Source organism: Dama dama, chromosome 20 (genome assembly GCF_033118175.1).
Source record: "Dama dama isolate Ldn47 chromosome 20, ASM3311817v1, whole genome shotgun sequence".
NCBI lineage: Eukaryota > Metazoa > Chordata > Mammalia > Artiodactyla > Cervidae > Dama > Dama dama.
The window spans coordinates 51,160,016-51,177,174 of NC_083700.1; the positions used below are offsets into that span (position 1 = coordinate 51,160,016).

Sequence of the window (17,159 nt, forward strand, 5' to 3'; positions counted from 1 at the left end):
TCTTTTCCCCATACTATACTTTGAATGAAGATGTAGTCCCTGTGGATTAGTATAAAGCTGCTCTGGGAGAAAGACTAGGTTTGCTAGTGTGAGAACAATCGGAGGTGAGAAGCCTAGCTGGGAGTTGGGTGACGTGTGAGTGAATCTATTGTCCTCAGCACTTGTCAGAAGCAACTAGCCTTTCTTAAATAAAGCCTGCTGCTAGTTTCAGGATTAGTGGTCCCATGAGACCCAGGTGTTAACTAAGAAATCTCCTTTCTACCGCCAGAAGATCACCACCAACAGATCTTAGTTCCTGTTTCTCACACCTTAAGCCTCCAGAGTGTTGAATAAAACTTTCCTGATGGTACAGAATCTTTCATAACAACGTCGTCCTTCGGGGCTAGTGGTGTTCAGCGATTGGCTCCTTTCTTCTCACCTCTGGCAAACTCCTCGGCCTTCAGCGGGTGGGCTCCCACGCCCACTGCACCGCCACCCAAGATGGGCGGGTGCCAGAGAAGGTGCGAGGTGCAAAATTCCCAGCCTGTTTTCAGTCAGCATCTGAAGTGTCCTCTCTCTGGTGCCTTACTCTCTCCCACGTTTTGTTACCTTGGTTTCCTGGAACTACGTTGCCCTGGTTTCCCCCACTCCCTGCCCGATCTCTTCAGGTTTCCTTCTCAGTGCTTGTTCTGTGTAGGTCGTTTTCCAGCTTCCATCTGCCCGTTTCCCTCCACTCCTCGGCCGTTCAATGACTCATATTTCTATGTCTCCGTGGTCACCTAACTCCCGGTTTCATGCATCTGTCTCCTTATTTCCAGCAACTACCTGGCTATTCTGTCGGTTTTTCTGTTAAAGCTAAGATCCATGGCGGTCCAGTGGTTGAGACTTCCTGCTTCCGTTGCAGAGGATGTGGGTTCCATCCCTGTTTGGGGAACTAAGATGCCAGATGCCCCTGGTTATGTGCGCAGTTGCTCAGTCGGGTCCGACCCTTTGCAGCTCCATGGGACTGTAGCCCGCCAGGCTCCTCTGTCCATGGAATTTCCCAGGCAAGAATACTGGAGTGGGTTGCCACTTCCTACTTCAGGGCATCTTCCCAACCCAGGGACTGAGCCTGTGACTCTTTGCATTTCCTGTTTTGGCAGGCAGATTATTTACCACTGTGCCATCTGGGAAGACGCTACATGCCCCTGGAGCGGGCTGAAAAACCAAACAACAACAATAAAACCAAAAAACGAAGTCCCAGTCCCAGTATACGATTTCTCTGTGGTCTCCAGCCCCCAACTCCTGTATTTCCCCTGTCAGTAAGTGGCACCAGTGCCAAGCTAGGATCCTCAGGCATACTCAATTTCCTTTTGTTTACCTCCTCCAGCCGACTCACACCAATCTCATGGTGTCTTACTTTTAGCAGATCTCAGTTGGTGTTTTCTTTATTTTCCCTGAGTTCCAGGAAACTTTATTTATGGACACAGAAATTGGAATTTCATATAATTTCCAATGTATCATGATGTTTTATCATTCCTTTAACTTTTCTCCATCATTTTAACATGTAAACACCAATCTTAGCTCTACAAGAGAGATTGGCTAACTAGGTCTATAGGTCAAGCCCTGAAATTGGCATGTTCTTCTCAATTTCCAAATCATCACCTCACCTGGACTATTGCGGATGTATTCCAGTTGGTTTTCCTGGTTTCAGTATCTCTCTCTCAAATTGTTCATCCATTATGCGTGGTACCTTCTAAAATACAGATCTGTGTTTTCCTTTCTTTTATTTACAATGTCTGCTGTTCCATTATCCTTGGCGTGGGATGTCTGGTCACTCACAATGCGGCTCAGCCTACTCTTTAGCTGTTTTCCTTCACTTCTCCCATGAACCTCACTGTGCTCCTACAAGACTCCTTCTGTTTCCGGAGCACACCCTGGGCTGTCATGCCCTGCTCCTTTAGGATTGGGCTTTTCTCTAGCATCCCCTCCTTTTCCTTCTTTCTGGTGGCCCCCCGTTTAACTCTATCATCACCTTCTCTGCTGAAGTTTCACGTGGCTCTTCCTGGCAGGTGGTTGATTGCTTCCTCCCTTTATTTCTCTTTGAGTCTTTCTCCTGCTGCCTCCTGAGAATTTACTTTCTTCCTCTCCAGACTTCCCTAGAGCAGGATTGAGTCTTACCATCTTTGTAACCTGGGTGTGTGGCATGGGCATGGCCATATATGTTGTCAAGTGGAATTCTTCAACTTGCTTCCACTTCTGTTAAAGCTTGAGGGAAAGGTCAAGTTTGCAGTTGATATGAATTGTAACTGTAGAGAAAACAAAGGAAATCAACTCAGAATCATATAGTTTAGGATTAGATTGGGGCTTAGAAATAATCCTTTCCAAGCCCCTCTAAAGATGAGGACAGCCAGGTACAGAGAGCTTGGATGGTTGCCCCAGATTTCAGGGCGAGGAGCAGAGCTTCAAGATTGCAGGGTGGGGAGCAGTGCTTCCCTCTGCCCCTCTCCAGTAGTCTCCCCCCAGTAGCCAGAATGGCCCTGATAAAACCTAAGTCAGATGCTGTCATTTCTCTTATTAAAACACTCTTCTTGTTCCTGTCTTTCTCAGAGTAAAAACCCAAATCCTCATAAGGATCCATAAAGCCTTAACCAGCCCATGACTCCCTTGCCTGTTACCTCTTTGACTTCACCCTCCATTTTCTGGCTTGCTTACTCTACTCTAGCTACTTGACCTGCTTTTCCTTTCCCATTCCAGACACACTCTGTCTCAGGGCCTTTGCATGTGCTGTTTTCTTTGCTTGTAATGTTTTTCTCCCAGGTATCTACACTGTTCACTTCTTAGGGTTAGGGTTAGGGTTAGGTCCTTACTTGAAACAAACAAACATGCACATAAACAAACCTTCCTGCCTTGCTTCTCTGTTTTATTAATTTTCTCAGCATTTACCTCTGTCTCATGTATAATTATATACCTTGTTTATAGTTTTGGTCTCCCCCAACTAGAATGTAAGCTGCATAAGGTCAGGGATTTTTGTATATTTTATTCCCTTTTGAATCTCCACACAGACCTGGCACTGACTGAGCAGGCAAATAGATAAATATTTGTTGGATGAATATATAAATGAGAGGAAGCAAGATTTGTGGTTTCTTGTAGATCCAGTTAAATGTACACTTATGGCATTGAAAAGGGAACACTATCAGGTATGTCTGGAGGGAGAATCTGATTTTTTTAAAATCCCCATTCATGACCTGTCAGACTAGAACACTGACCTTTTTAATTGTCTGACTTGAAGCAGTGATAGTGGGTTCTGCTCAGCCTTAAAGTGGTTTGGGAAGACTCCCATTTTACCTCTGACAGGCTAGGGCTTGCTGTGGTTTCTCTCTGCCTCTGGTTTGCCCTTTAACCCATGGGACTACGAAGATGAAAAGTAAACACGGCATTAAACAGAAGAGCTGGGGGAGACGGTATGGGGCAGAGGAGCAGAATTTCCTTGTGGCCCTGACATCTTCCCTTGGCTCTGGGCCCATGCACAGGGCCGCTCACTGAGCCTTCTAGGGTTGCTTCGGGGCTATGCCCTAAGGAATGGTCTTGAGACTGCCAGGCCAAACTCCTGAGTTTTGCTTTGATGTTCTAATTTCTTTGAAAAGAATTCTTTAGTTTAGACAAAAAGGACATTGGAGTATGGATTTTTTAAAAATTAAATTACTGTCTTAATTTTGAAGAGAGGTTTTAACCCTTTGCAAGACAGCAGTTGAAATTACCATTTGCACACTTCCCTAGTGGTCCAGTGGTTAAGACTGCGCTTCTACTGCAGAGGGCACCAGTTCGATCCCTCATTAGGGAAGTTCTGCATGCTGTGCAGTGTGGCCAAGAAGAAAAAACAAAAAAGAAATTACTACTTGCTTTTGTCAGTAGTGCTGGTGGGGGTATAGTCCTTTGAAACTAATGACTTAAACCCAAGGGGTAGTAAATTATACTTCTGAAGAAGCATCCAATTCTTGTGGTAGGGGGTTGGGTTGAGTATAGAGCTAATTTATATTAGTGTAACCGTCCTTTTAGAGTTACTTACCTCTCTCTCTTTTTGTGATAACATCAGCATGGTTTCTACAGAGCCCGCCTCATCAGGACAGGAAGCTCAGCCAAGGAAGTCAAAGGCTTAGGAGGATGTTATTGGCCCTATACAAAGCTGTAGCATTATTTAACCCTGGGATTCAAAACCATCAAATTGAAAGTAAATTGTCTTGAATGGAGCTGTTGTCAGTGACCTAGTTAAAAATCAAAGCTACCGTTTCCTGAACACTAAAAATGTATGAGCTGTCTGAACAGTCTCTAGTACATGGTGGTTGTTTAGTTGCTAAGGCACATCCAACTCTTTGCGACCCATGGACTGTAGCCCGCCAGGCTTGTCTGTCCATGGGATTTCCCAGGCAAAAATACTGGAGTGGGTTGCCATTTCTTTCTCCAGGGGGTCTTTCCAACCCAGGGATTGAACTTGCGTCTCCTGTGTCTCCTGCATTGGCAGGTGAATTCTTTACCACTGAGCCACCAGGGAAACTCTCTGGTACATGGTGCTGCTGCTAAGTTGCCTCAGTCGTGTCCGTCTCTGTGCGACCCCATGGACTGTAGCCCACCAGGCTCCTCTGTCCATGGGATTCTCCTGGCAAGAATACTGCCCTCCTCCAGTGGATCTTCCCAATCCAAGGATTGAACCTGCATAAGACCTAAGACCATTGGCAGGCGGGTTTACCACTAGCGCCATCTGGTACTTGGTAGGTGGTAATAAATAATGAATGAATGAAATAAAATAAAACTGCTGTGATTGAGCATGGTTACAAAACAAAGTAACTTCTCCCTATGTCAGATCTAATCAGGCTGCCACTATCAGAAAGTGACTGTGTGGGGCTTGGTTGGTGTTCACAGTAGACAAGTTCCTGTTTGTAGTAGTTAAGATCATAGACTGTGGAATCAGACAGACCTGGGCTCAAATCCTGGTGCTAGGATATACTAGCTTGGGGGTGGTTTAACATCTTAAGCCTCACTTTTCTCACTATAAAATGAAGTTAAAGAAATCTGTCTCCTTGGGTTTTTGAGAGGTTGAAATGAGAAATTGTGAAAAACAGAGATGGTGCCCCAGAGATGGTAACTGAGACATTTTGTGGGGTCCAAAGAAGGTGGCAGGGTGTTAGCCTCTAAAAGGAAGGCGAATGTTGTAGAAACACATGAACGGCCCCAGAATAATTACAAAGCAGCCTGTGGACAAGTCTTGGCTGTGCTACTAACTAGCTGTGTATCAGTGGACCAGTCATTGAGCCTTTTTAATTCTTGGTTTGCTAATCTGCAAAATTAAAGGGTTGGAGTAAATGTTATCTATTTCTAACATTCTGAGTTGTCTCTAAGTAGAGGATAACATGGAACAAATTATACACAAAATGTTAAGGAAACAGTGTTTACAGAGGAATGGGAGTAATCAGAAGTGACTTTTGAAATGAGGTGAGGAGAACAAGTAGAATTCATGGCGTTTGAGGAGTAAAATAAAAATGGCAATTTTGATAAAATAGGCAGATCTGACAAAATTCAGCTTTTGTGATTTCTTTTCTTGCTTATAAGATAATTTGTTTAAATATTTTTTGTTTATATAAGTTGTACGTTAAAAAATGTAGTATTAATACTTTATTTACACTTACATTGTCAAGTTGAATGTTTTTCTAGGATAATACTTTGCAATTTTGTTGTCATTCCAGCTAGCTACTCCATGATCATGTGTTTCACATTTCCACAAGTGTATTTGAAGTCTCATTTTATAGGAGAGATTCAGGATTAGTTTTTAGCTCTTATAATGACAATTATAAGTAAGGTAGAGAATAAAAGATTTTCTTGCTTAATCTCTTCATATTAGAGATGAAAAAATTAAAGCCCAGAATGAAGTGACTTGTCTGAGCTTGTGAAATGTGTTGATACCCAAATTCTTGTCTCTGCTGTTCCTTTGAGGCTGCCTGAGGTATAGGGTCTTTCTTAAATACAATTCTTAATTGTTGGAAAGTGAAAGAAAGTGTGAAAGTGTTAGTTGCTCACTCATGTCCTACTCTTTGCGACCCCCTGGACTGTAGCCCACTAGACTCCTCTGTCCATGTAATACTTCAGTCAAGAATACTGGATGCAAAGCCATTCCCTTCTCCAGGGGATCTTCCCAACCCAGGGATCAAACTCAGGGCTCCTGCACTGTAGACAGATTCTTTACCGTCTGAGCCACCAGGGAAACCATTCATTTATTATTGAGAGATGTTCTGATAACTCACCGTCTTTTCATACTACTTTTAATGTAATGTACAAGATAGTATTTTATACTTGAGATCCATATGGTACCTTCACTGGTTGCCGTCTATATGCTGAGTGAGCCAGGGCAACTGTCATCTCTGTTTCTGAAATGGACAGATGAGTAGGAAAGCCACACCTGGAAGGAAGTAATTGCATGGAGATTTACTTTGGGGGTGGACTGCACCATATTCTAGGTGTCCAAGTTTAATTTCAAGAGACTCAGAGGAGGCTTCCTTAAAGAAGTAATGCTTATACAGAGACCTGAAGCCTTGAAGATGTTAGAAATTGGCTATGTTAGGGGAACCATGGCGGGTCATTGAATTCCAACACAGTGAAGGTCACTTCTGGAAGCAAGGACTTGACCCTTTTGTAGAACTGAATTAAGGTGAGCATGGATGGAGCATGCAGAGGATGAGGTGAGACTAAGTTGGCAACATCCAGCAACCACGCAAAATATTTTGGTCTTTATCCTGATAGCAGTGGGCAACCATCAAAGGGTTTTAATTCTGAATGTTTCACAAGCCTGGGTGGCTGAACCCTTTCTTTACCAAATAATATCTGTTAAGTGATCAAAATGTATCTGTTGAGCGATTATCCCCACCCAAGAGAAAGAATTTTATCTTGGAAGTCAGTGAGAGGAATAAAAAAACGTGCTTAATTGTGATTAGCAAAATAGCCTTATTGCTGGAGTGTTTATCCTGAATTCATATATTTGCAGAATCCCTGCATATAAAGATGTGAATCAAATGTTTTGGTAAATTAGTATATGTTGTACAAAATAGTCTGTTGGAGGTCTAGGAGATGTAGCACTTTTTATTTATTTTTTGGCCATGCCACACAGCATGTGAAATGTTAGTTCCCTGACTAGGGATCAAACCCATCCCCCCTGCAGTGGAAGTGTAGAGTCTTAGCCCTTCAACTGCCAGAGAAGTCCCACCCCAAAGCTTTTTTAAATGACTTGGTGCAAGCTAGGACCTGAGAATATTCAGCTGTGCTGCTTTGGCTGGAATGATTGCTGCTTTGTGATTTAATAAAGCCTTTTGGTGATAGCTGATTCTTCCCTCTAGGCATCTGGGTTAGTTTGGTGCCAGGCTGAGCTCCGAAGCCCCCTGGCTAAACCCCTGAGGCTAATTGAGAAGGGCCATGCAGCCAGATCTTTGTAACTTATACAAGAGCTGTTGAGGCAGTAGCTTTACTGCCTTTTTGGAACAGCATTGCAATATTATAACTGTCTTTAGGACTTTTGTATTAGGTTTGGAATCATTACTTTTTGGTGATAGAGGGAATTTCTGAAATTCTAGGTGACAAAGTCTAATCCAAAAATAAATATAAACTTTGATGTAAACTGCTGTTTATATTATACTGTGACTGGTAGTTTGCCTTTTTTTTTTTTTAAAGACTATATATTTTAACCATAGAAACTTCGATGACTATTATTTTTTTAAAACGTACTGGATGGAAAAAAAAATGTACTATGTGGGCCAGGTATTGTTTTAGGTATCATGCCCATATTCTGTCTCATATATTACAATCAAAATATCATTACTATTTTGCAGATGAGGGGTTGATGGAGGCTAAATGACTGGTCCAATGTAAGACATCTGGGTAAGCCAGATTTGGAACCCCCAAGAATAGTTCTCTGTGAATTCTAGCTTAAAATTAAAAAGCAACTGAAATCTTTAGATAAAGAAATATTAAATGTGAAAGGTGGTTCTTGGAATACTGCAAGGGTGAGTTAAAAATATCAGTCCTAGTTTGTTTGAACTTGAACAAAACCTGATCTTTTACAACCTTGTGAGATGTATTCAGGCCCACCCTCCTCTTTATGCTGTATTTTGCTTGGGCAGTGAGATCTCTTGTGCTTGGGATAGACAGAGGGCTCTTAAGGACTGACTGAAGGTCAGCCCCTAGGAAATTAAGGTTGCTGGGGCCAGAGATGTGTTGGTTACACTCTTAACCAAGAGTGAGGGTGGACCAGGCCCTGGAGGGGTATAGGAGAACAGAGCCCAGCTTCTCTGTACTTCTTGTGCCCTCTCTGCATCCTGCCTTCTTTTACTGGGTCTTCATGTAGAATTCCTACCTACAAGTATAGGTAGCTCAAGAGTGAAGTGAAAAGTAAAAGTGTTAGTTGCTCAGTTGTGTCCAACTCTTTAGGACCCCATGGACTGTAGCCCACCAGGCTCCTCTGTCCATGGAATTCTCCAGGCAAGAATACTGGATTGGGTAGCCATTCCTTGTCCAGGGGATCTTCCTGACCCAGGGGTCGAACCTGCATCTCCTGCAATTGTCAGGCAGGTTCTATACTGTCTGAACCACGTGAAGCCCAGGTAGCTCAAGAGTGGTCTTCCTTTTTTCCTTTCCACTGGCAGGCACAGAATATTGAAACTTAATCTTTAGGCTTCAGGATAATAATTCCCTGTGATAGAGACAGGCTGCTAATGATAAGTAATACAGCTTTTGGGCTGTTACATGTACAATTTCATTTGATTCCTTGTTACCACACTGTGATGTAGGTAAGGTTAGTTTCAGTTCAGTTCAGTCGCTCAGTCATAGCTGACTCTTTGTGACCCCATGGACTGCAGCATGCCAGACTTCCCTGTCTATCACCAACTCCTGGAACTTGCTCAAACTCATGTCCTTTGAGTCAGTGATGCCATCCAACCATCTCATTCTCTGTCATCCTCTTCTCTTCCTGCCTTCAATCTTTCTCAGCATCAGGGTCTTTTCCAATGAGTCAGTTCTTTGCATCAGGTGGCCGAAGTATTAAAGTTTCAGCTTCAGCATCAGTCCTTCCAATGAATATTCAGGACTGATTTCCTTTAGGATTGATTGGTTTAATCTCCTTGCATTCCAAGGGACTCTTAAGAGTCTTCTCCAACACCACAGTTCAAAAGCGTCATTTCTTCAGCGCTCAGCTTTCTTTAGTTTATTTTCTTACAAATGAAGAAACTGAGGTTCCATTCTAATCTAAACCACCTTTCTTGTCTGACTGCTGTCAAGAGTTTTAACTGATCATCTTAGCACTCTGGGCTCCCTTGGTGTGTTCCCCACATGGTACCCAGAGAAGTCTTTATTTATTTTTAATTAATTTTTTTCAGTTTTATTGAGATTTAATTCACACGTAACATTGCATAAAATACAGCATAATGATTTGTATATTGCAAAATGATTACCACAGTAAGTTAACATCCATTACCTCATATAGTTAACAGCTTTTTTATAACTTGTGTTAACTTTTAAGATTGATTCTCACTGACTTTGAAATGTACAATACAGTATTGTTAACTATAGTCATCATGTTGTACATGCCATCCCCAGAAATTATTTAGATAACTGGAAGTTTGTACCTTTGGTCTACATTCACCCGTTTCCTCTACCGTTCACTCCCACTTCTGGCAATACCAATCTGGTCTCTGTTCCTGAGTTCAGTTTTTTAGATTTCACAGATAAGTGAGCTCATATAGTATTTGTCTTTCTCTGACTTACTTCATTTAGCATATTGACTATGAGATCTGTCAGTTTTGTTGCAAATGGCAGGATTTCCTTCTTTTTTTGGCTGAGTAATATTCCTTTATAAACACACCACATTTTCTTTATCCAGTCATCCATCAGTGGCCATGTAGTTTGTTTCCATGTCTTGGCTACTGTAAATAATGCTGCAGTGAACATGGGGTTGCAAATATCTCTTTTGCAGTGATTTAACTTCCTTTAGATATATAGCCAGAAGTGAAATTGCTGGATCATATGGTAGTTCTATTTTTAGTTTTTTGAGAAACCTCCAGCTGTTTTCCACCTGGGCTTCCCTGGTGGCTCAGTGGGAAAGAATCTACTAGCAATGTGGGAGGTGTAGGAGACCACCTGCAATGCAGGAGATGCAGGTTCAATCCCTGGGTCAGGAAGATTACCTGGAGAAGGAAATGGCAACCCATTCCAGTATTCTTGCTGGGAAAATTCCATGGCCAGAGGAGCTTGGCAGACTAGAGTCCGTGGGGTCACAAAGAGTTGATACAACTGAGCAACTAAACCACCCCCATACTGTTTTCCTCATTGCCCGTACCAGGGACACTTTAAAAACCTACTGGGCTCATGCCACTTTCCTGCTTAAACTCCTTCTTGACCCTGTTCCTTTCCCTTCCTGTTGACTCTGCAGCCAACCCTTCAGCATCAGTGACTTGTAATGGTTCCTGTATCTGTAATGTTATCCTTCACCAGAGCTTTTAAATCTTTACTTATCCTTCAAGTGGTGATACTTTTTTAAAGAGCTCTTAAAAAAAAAAAAGAGTTCTTATCATAGCCTATAATTACATTTTTTTGGTGATTATTTGCTGGTTATCCCACCACACTTTAAGACTACAAGGGCAAAAGAATATGTCTCTTTTTGTGGCCATTATATTCCTATTGCCTCTCATGGAATAAGCAATAAAGATTTACTGAAGGGAGAAATGAGGCTCAGGAAATTAAATTCTTGCTTAATGTAGTAGATGGTGTTACTTTTACTAGAATATAAGCACCATGAAGGCAGGATTTTTGGCTCCTTTTTCCCCTGCTATATCTTTGATATCTTTAACAGTGCCTGGCTCCTCATAGTAAATATTTATCGAATATTGATTATACTTGGATGCAATTCCAAAGATTTCTTATCCACATCCAGGACTTTTCCCCTCTTTGTGCCAAGTCTGTCTGAAAACAGGGATTTGGGATTAGCCAGTTTCTCTGTGTTGTAGAGAAATGGGAGAATTGCTGTTGTGACTCAGTAAGGTGGTTTTGCTGTCTCTGTGTACAGATCTCAAAGGGCATCCAAATGTCATCAAACAATAGTATCTGTTCTGTATCCTGTACACACCTTTTTTCAGGCTGCCAAGCTATATATTGATGTCATCCATCCTGCCTTTTTTTAAAATCCCCTGAATAACATGTTTAATATCCATCAGAGTAATTCTTCTACCAGCTTTTATTTAACCATTTGCAGACTTAACAGTATACCTTTCTCCAAAAAAATCACTTAAATGGCAGACTAGAAACATTTTAATGATCTGCTAGAAAACCTTTTCATGCTGAAGGACCAGAAAATCAGGTGTTCTTACCTATTTGGGTTTAGGGAATGGGTCATTTTTTATTCCACTCAATATACACATCTTTAAGATCTTCACATTTGATGAATATTTTCCATATTGGGGGCTGAACAGTCATAGTGTTAAGATACGACGATGCAAAGATTTGTGCTTTATCTTCAGAGAACTTAGTCATACAGCATCACCAAGGATTGTTTATCTATCATGACTACCACCTGCAGTCCGGAAGTCAAGTCTTAGTTTGTGATCAGTAATGATTTGTGCAAAGTGCACAAGTCAACATGGAAGTACCGATGTCTGATGGCAGCTATGGCAGGCTTCCCTCTCTCTTGGAGAAAACATTCTGTTTCTAGAGGTTGAGCACTGAGGGAGAGAAAACGGTTCCTAGTTTGTGGCAACAGACCTCGAACTGCAAGGTGGAGTGCTGTCATGGGAAGACCCGGTTTCTAGTCTTGACTCTGCCTTATTGTTAATATTTTGGGCAAGGGCTGGTCTTGGAGATTGGGCTCCTCTTCATCTATGAATTCTGTTGAGCTCGTCTAAGTTTAAAAGCTGTTCATGTTATCTTTAGCAGGCTAATTCTTTTAATTGAGAAACTGATTGGGTGGAAGCTAATTGTAGGTTCTGATTTTGAATAATCTCATGTTCATAGCCACTGTGTTAGCTATCTAAGGGGAAGTTACCAATTTTTTTTGCTGGCTGTAAGCTTATTGCCAGGCGTTGTTTCACCACGTTTTCCCTCTAAGATAGAGCAAGGTTTGCTCTTAAAAAAATCCTGATCAACCCAGGAAATACCAATTGTTCCCAACCAATTCCTTTTGGCTATTAGTTCAGAAAACTATGATGTATTTCAGGACTCATTTGGGTAGGGGTTTTCAGCTTATCCTGGTCTTTCCCTGTGAACTCCTTGTATCACTAGAGAATGTGGGGCAATGCTCTAAGTTTAATGACCTTAGAAATAGACTCAGGGGAAATTAGAAGAATTAGTATCACATTCATTTTTTAAAAACTCCATTAAGGTCTCACTCAGAATTATTTTTTGTTCATTTGTGGATACTGTAAGTTTTGGTACCCTTTGGATGGAATACATTACTTTGAAATATGGGCAAAATGACTGTTTCACAGTATCTTTCAAATTGTTCTTTTAAGATTTCGAGCACCCTATTTATATTTCTAAAGAAAGCTATTTGTTCTTAAAGTCCAAAGAGATACAGAGAGGTCAGAAAACCAGGGTTGAGTCCCTGGTCTGTGCAGATTGAGTGTGATATAACCTCAGAGAAGGAAAAGAATTGGTATTTCCCTAGTTTTGTTCCAGATCTGTGACTTTTTCGAAGCTTTTGATCATCCTGTGTTCTAGTTAGGGAACTGATCCCCAGGTTGTGTGTTCAGCTGCTGATATGTGCAAGTCTTGGCCAAAACTGGAGTTCCAGTGAATGGAACGACACACTTCCCTTTTTATTCTCCTCTGCCTTAGGATCCTGTCACCACATTGGGAAGATTAGACAAAAACTCTCTGCAGTTTATTTTCTCTTTTGAACAAGTTACATTGTGGAGGGACTTTTAAGCTAAAAGAAGAAAAGCTCCTTCTTTGTTCCAAGCAGCAGTGTGTAAGTTTCAACTTGTCTTGGACTTCCTCGGAGATGTTTTAAGATCCGGTGTAAACTTGCTGTGGTTTGCCTTTGGGCATCAAACTGTTTAGCTTGGCTCTATTATATCTGTAATTGCTGCATTTTAATAATTACCCAATATTCTTGTCAGCAATTTGCAGTCTATATTTTTAATAGAACCGTTTGCCTTTCTTGTCCAGGTTCATTCAGACTTGGTTTAAGCCCTGGATTAAGGTGCACAGCCCCATAGACCCTCTGCAGCTGCGGGCAGGGGGTGACACAAGTTCATTAAATATCCCTACAAGCCTCGTGCTGGTTATGTGGTTTGTGTGCACCATAAAAATCCTCTGGGAAGTCATCTTCTGAGGTCTCCTTATAGGGTTTTGCTTTATAAAAGTTGCCTTTTTAGTATTTATTGAAATGGTATGTTCTTCTAGAGTTTTCCTTATCCATCCATTCAGGAAATCTAATTTTTTGAAGGGAAAAAAATAGGGACAGATTCCCTTTGCTGGCATTGATTTTTTTTTTTTTTTTTTGGTCATTGATTTTTCAGATAACCGAGGAGACTTCCATTACATCTGAGGTGATGTGGAATTATGGTGACAATCACTTTAAGCAGTGATTGGAAACAATTTTATGGTGTCCAGAGTTATGTCAGTTTTGGAGATAAGACCATTGTGCCACCAATGAACTGTGCCTCAATTTTGTCGATAACTTTGTTTTCTTAGTGATCTGCTCTTTAGCTTATCTCCTTTTGGTGTCCATTGTAATGTTTATTTTGTAGTATTTTTCAGTAGCTAAAAATTATGTAAATAGCTATACCCTAATTTTTCTGCTTTCTTGGTGTAAATATACCTCAAAGGGAATGGACCAGTAATGATAATAATAGCTAACATTTATTCATTGCTTATTATGAGCTAGGCACTGTTCTTTTTTTGTTTTTTTTGGCTAGGCACTGTTCTAAACAATGTATCTATGTTAACTCATTTAATCCTCACAATAGTTTGTAGGATAGTTTCATCCATGCAGAATATCCAGTCAACATCACCCATTTGGGAGGTGGCAGAGTGGATTCACACCTGTGCAGACCTTTTACTGCCACTCTAGCCTGTATTTTACTCATACTAGGCTTTTAAAACCATTTTCCTACCAAGACTGGACCACAGTGCCTCCTGCATATGTAATAGTTTAGTTTTAAGGCATATATAAAAATTATCTTTGAAATTCGAACTTTATTGTTATTATTGCTGGGTAGGTAATACTTGTAAAACCCAAATGGGAGTTCACTGAAAAGGTTCCCTCCCTCTCCTACCTCTGTACCCCAATCACCCTATTGTTTTTCCTTCTCCAAGGCCATTAGTATTACTCCTACAGAGATGCATTTTAAATATCTTTCTCTTCACACTTGATGCAGTGAACTAAAACCATTTAATTCAAACTCATTTTGCCATTGTTTTTATATATTTGTACTGTGTCTGCAAGTGCCCAAACTAGCTTTGTGTCTGAAGGTAGCATGCTTTTTCTGGGGATGCATTTATCTGACTCTGGGTAACAGGGCTGCAGTCTCTAGCTGTTTGAGGTGGATCCTAGAAACGCGCGATCCTGCCTTGCCTGAAGCTTAGATCAGGCAGGGTCTTCATACTTTTATCCGGTTGTCAGATAATTTTTATTCCTGACACCAGGAATCATGTCCTAATGCAACACCTGGAACACAGTAGGTGGTCAATAAATGTTTGTTGAATTGCAGCTTCTGTGAGTTGTGCTAGACTCAGGGAGATAAGGTAGGAAAATTTATCAATACGTTGCAGTGTCTAAATGAGGTAATTTTTAGGGTCATCGGAGAATATTCCAGTTAATCCCACCTTCACAAAACTTGTCATTTCAAGGCTCTAGATAGGAAAAGTCTTAAAAAAGCCTCTTGGATCCTCTAGTCAAGTAACCAGATAGTCTCAGATGGAGTTGAGAGACAAGTTTTCACATGTTAAAATGTTGGCAAACAGTTGAAATAAGAATTTTGCTTTTTAATGGTTCCTTATGTTTTCAGATTGATTCTAAATTAATATTTTAATTTGATCCTTGTGATAGGTCTGTCACTATAACATTAGATTGAGTTCTTTTTAAAAAATTTTATTGAACTATAATTGATTTACAATTTTATGTTAAATTCTGCTGTATAGCAAAGTGATTTGGTTATACACATATATATTCTTTTTCACATTCTTTTCTGTTATGCTTTATCATAGGATATTGATAAAAAATATAAAAAAATAAAATAAAAATATTAAAAAATTTATAAAATAAAAATAAAAATATAAAAAATATTTTTATATGTGCTTTATCATAGGATGTTGTTGTTTATCTATGCTATATATAATAGTTTGCATCTTAGATTGAGTTCTAATCAGAGTTGGTCTTTTTTTTTTTTCCTGAAGTTCACTTATTAAGTGTCATTGCTTAGTGTTCCAACATAACTGATGATGTTATGTTTAGGTGTACCTTGAGTTTATTCTATACTCTTGAAACTTTAATATAAAACCAAAGATTTAAAACATCAAAGCAAACATGTATTTGCAAAAGTATTTGCTGTAAAAATCTTTATTTGGTCATTACTGCCTGCCCCCCCCCTCCCCCCCACAGTTTGCTTGAGTGCTATCTAGGCATCTTTTAAGGTAAATTTCTTATACTTTTTAGGAATTCTTCATTTCACTTTAATATGTATTTATGAACAGAAATTCCTGCATTAAGTTTTCTTCTTAAAATGTGTATTTTTACAGGCAATTTGAAAATTGGAAAGAAGGATTTTAAAGCCACTTTTGACTTGCAAAGATTGTCTATAACCTGAAGCACTACAGGCTGAGGTGACTGAACAGGACACACTTTTGGAGAAATAAAGATGACTTCTCACTGTGTGATTGTCTTGTTTGCCTTAATGAGTTCCTGCTTAGCAACTGCAGGTAAGTTGCATAATACAAATTGCATGTTCATTGTGTTCTTTGGATATATTTTTCTTCATTCTAGAAAAATTTAGAATATGTGATGTTTATGCAGAGCTTGAGTATTTACATTCTTCAAGGAATAAAATACTTGACTCCTCTACAGATACATAATGTGTTTGCCTATATTATATCTTACTACACTAGTGCTAGATATTCGAATGTTGGCGACGCAGATACTTCAGTGTGGAGGTGGCTAGGGAACAAATATGCTGTTTAAACCCACTTAAGTTTGTTACATGCAGAGATTACATTTACTTTCTTGTCCTAAATAAGAATTTCAAGAAAGCCCTTTGGTTCTTTATTGTAAAATAAATAGATCTTTTGTATAGAGGTGACACTGCTAGCACAGGCTACTTAGGAGATATTTAATTTTGCCTATTTCAGGTATTTTAGGATGTGATTTTTAAAAAACTACAGAGGGGATTCCCTAGCAGTCCAGTGGTTAGGACTCTATAATTTCATTGCCAAGGGCCTGGGTTGGGGAGCTGAGATCCCACAACTTACATGGTGTGGTGAGAAACAGAACAAAACAAAATATAAAAATGAAAAAATACGGAAATATACTGTGCTTCCTAGAGGCCATCAGAATGTGAGATTGTAGATGAGCAGAAGCAAATGGTTTGGTTGGAACACTGTTCCTTAAATAAGAGTATAGGATCCCTCACATCAACATCTTAGTGTAGGCAGTCAGGGTTACTTAACAAGTTTAGAAACTTAATTTGCTCTATTTTGTTATAATTTGCTTTGTGTCTCTTTTGTAATGAGCTATATTAGAGCTAATTTGTTGGGCCAGTTTTGAAAACTGGCTGGCCTTAAGAAGACACACATTGACTTAAAAAATGATTAGCTTCTTGGTTTTGACTGTTGAAGTGCACATACAGGTGACATGAGAGTGATAATAATAAGCATGCATTGAGTGTGCAATACAGCCAAGTACTGTGACAAACAATTATAGATTAACAATGAATATTGTTAGAAGGGTATTCTTAGTTTATGAGCTCACTTAGTCACAACTCTACTATTCACCTCTGTGGTATACTGAAGAAGCTGGACCACCATTAAGGCTTCAGTTGACTCAGACCAGGAGTCATATGTAGGCAGAATGAGTGGAAGTCACTTTGCAGAACTTGGTTTATGAGATTGGAAAGCAGAAAGAATGACACTCTTGTTGCAAATATCTTGAGGGAAAGTTTTTTTTGAATGCTGGTGTG

General features: G+C 40.1%; 1 protein-coding gene across 3 annotated transcripts in view; it reads left to right on the top strand.

Moving 5' to 3' along the window:
• Positions 1-17,159, top strand: part of TGFBR3 (transforming growth factor beta receptor 3) — a 193,838-nt gene that overhangs the window by 7,690 nt on the left and 168,989 nt on the right. For all 3 annotated transcript variants that reach the window (XM_061121401.1, XM_061121399.1, XM_061121400.1), the window contains exon 2: positions 15,727-15,906. In XM_061121401.1, coding sequence (XP_060977384.1) covers positions 15,846-15,906 — 61 coding nt within the window. In that variant the 5' untranslated portion in view covers positions 15,727-15,845. The remainder of the gene's footprint in view (positions 1-15,726; positions 15,907-17,159) is intronic.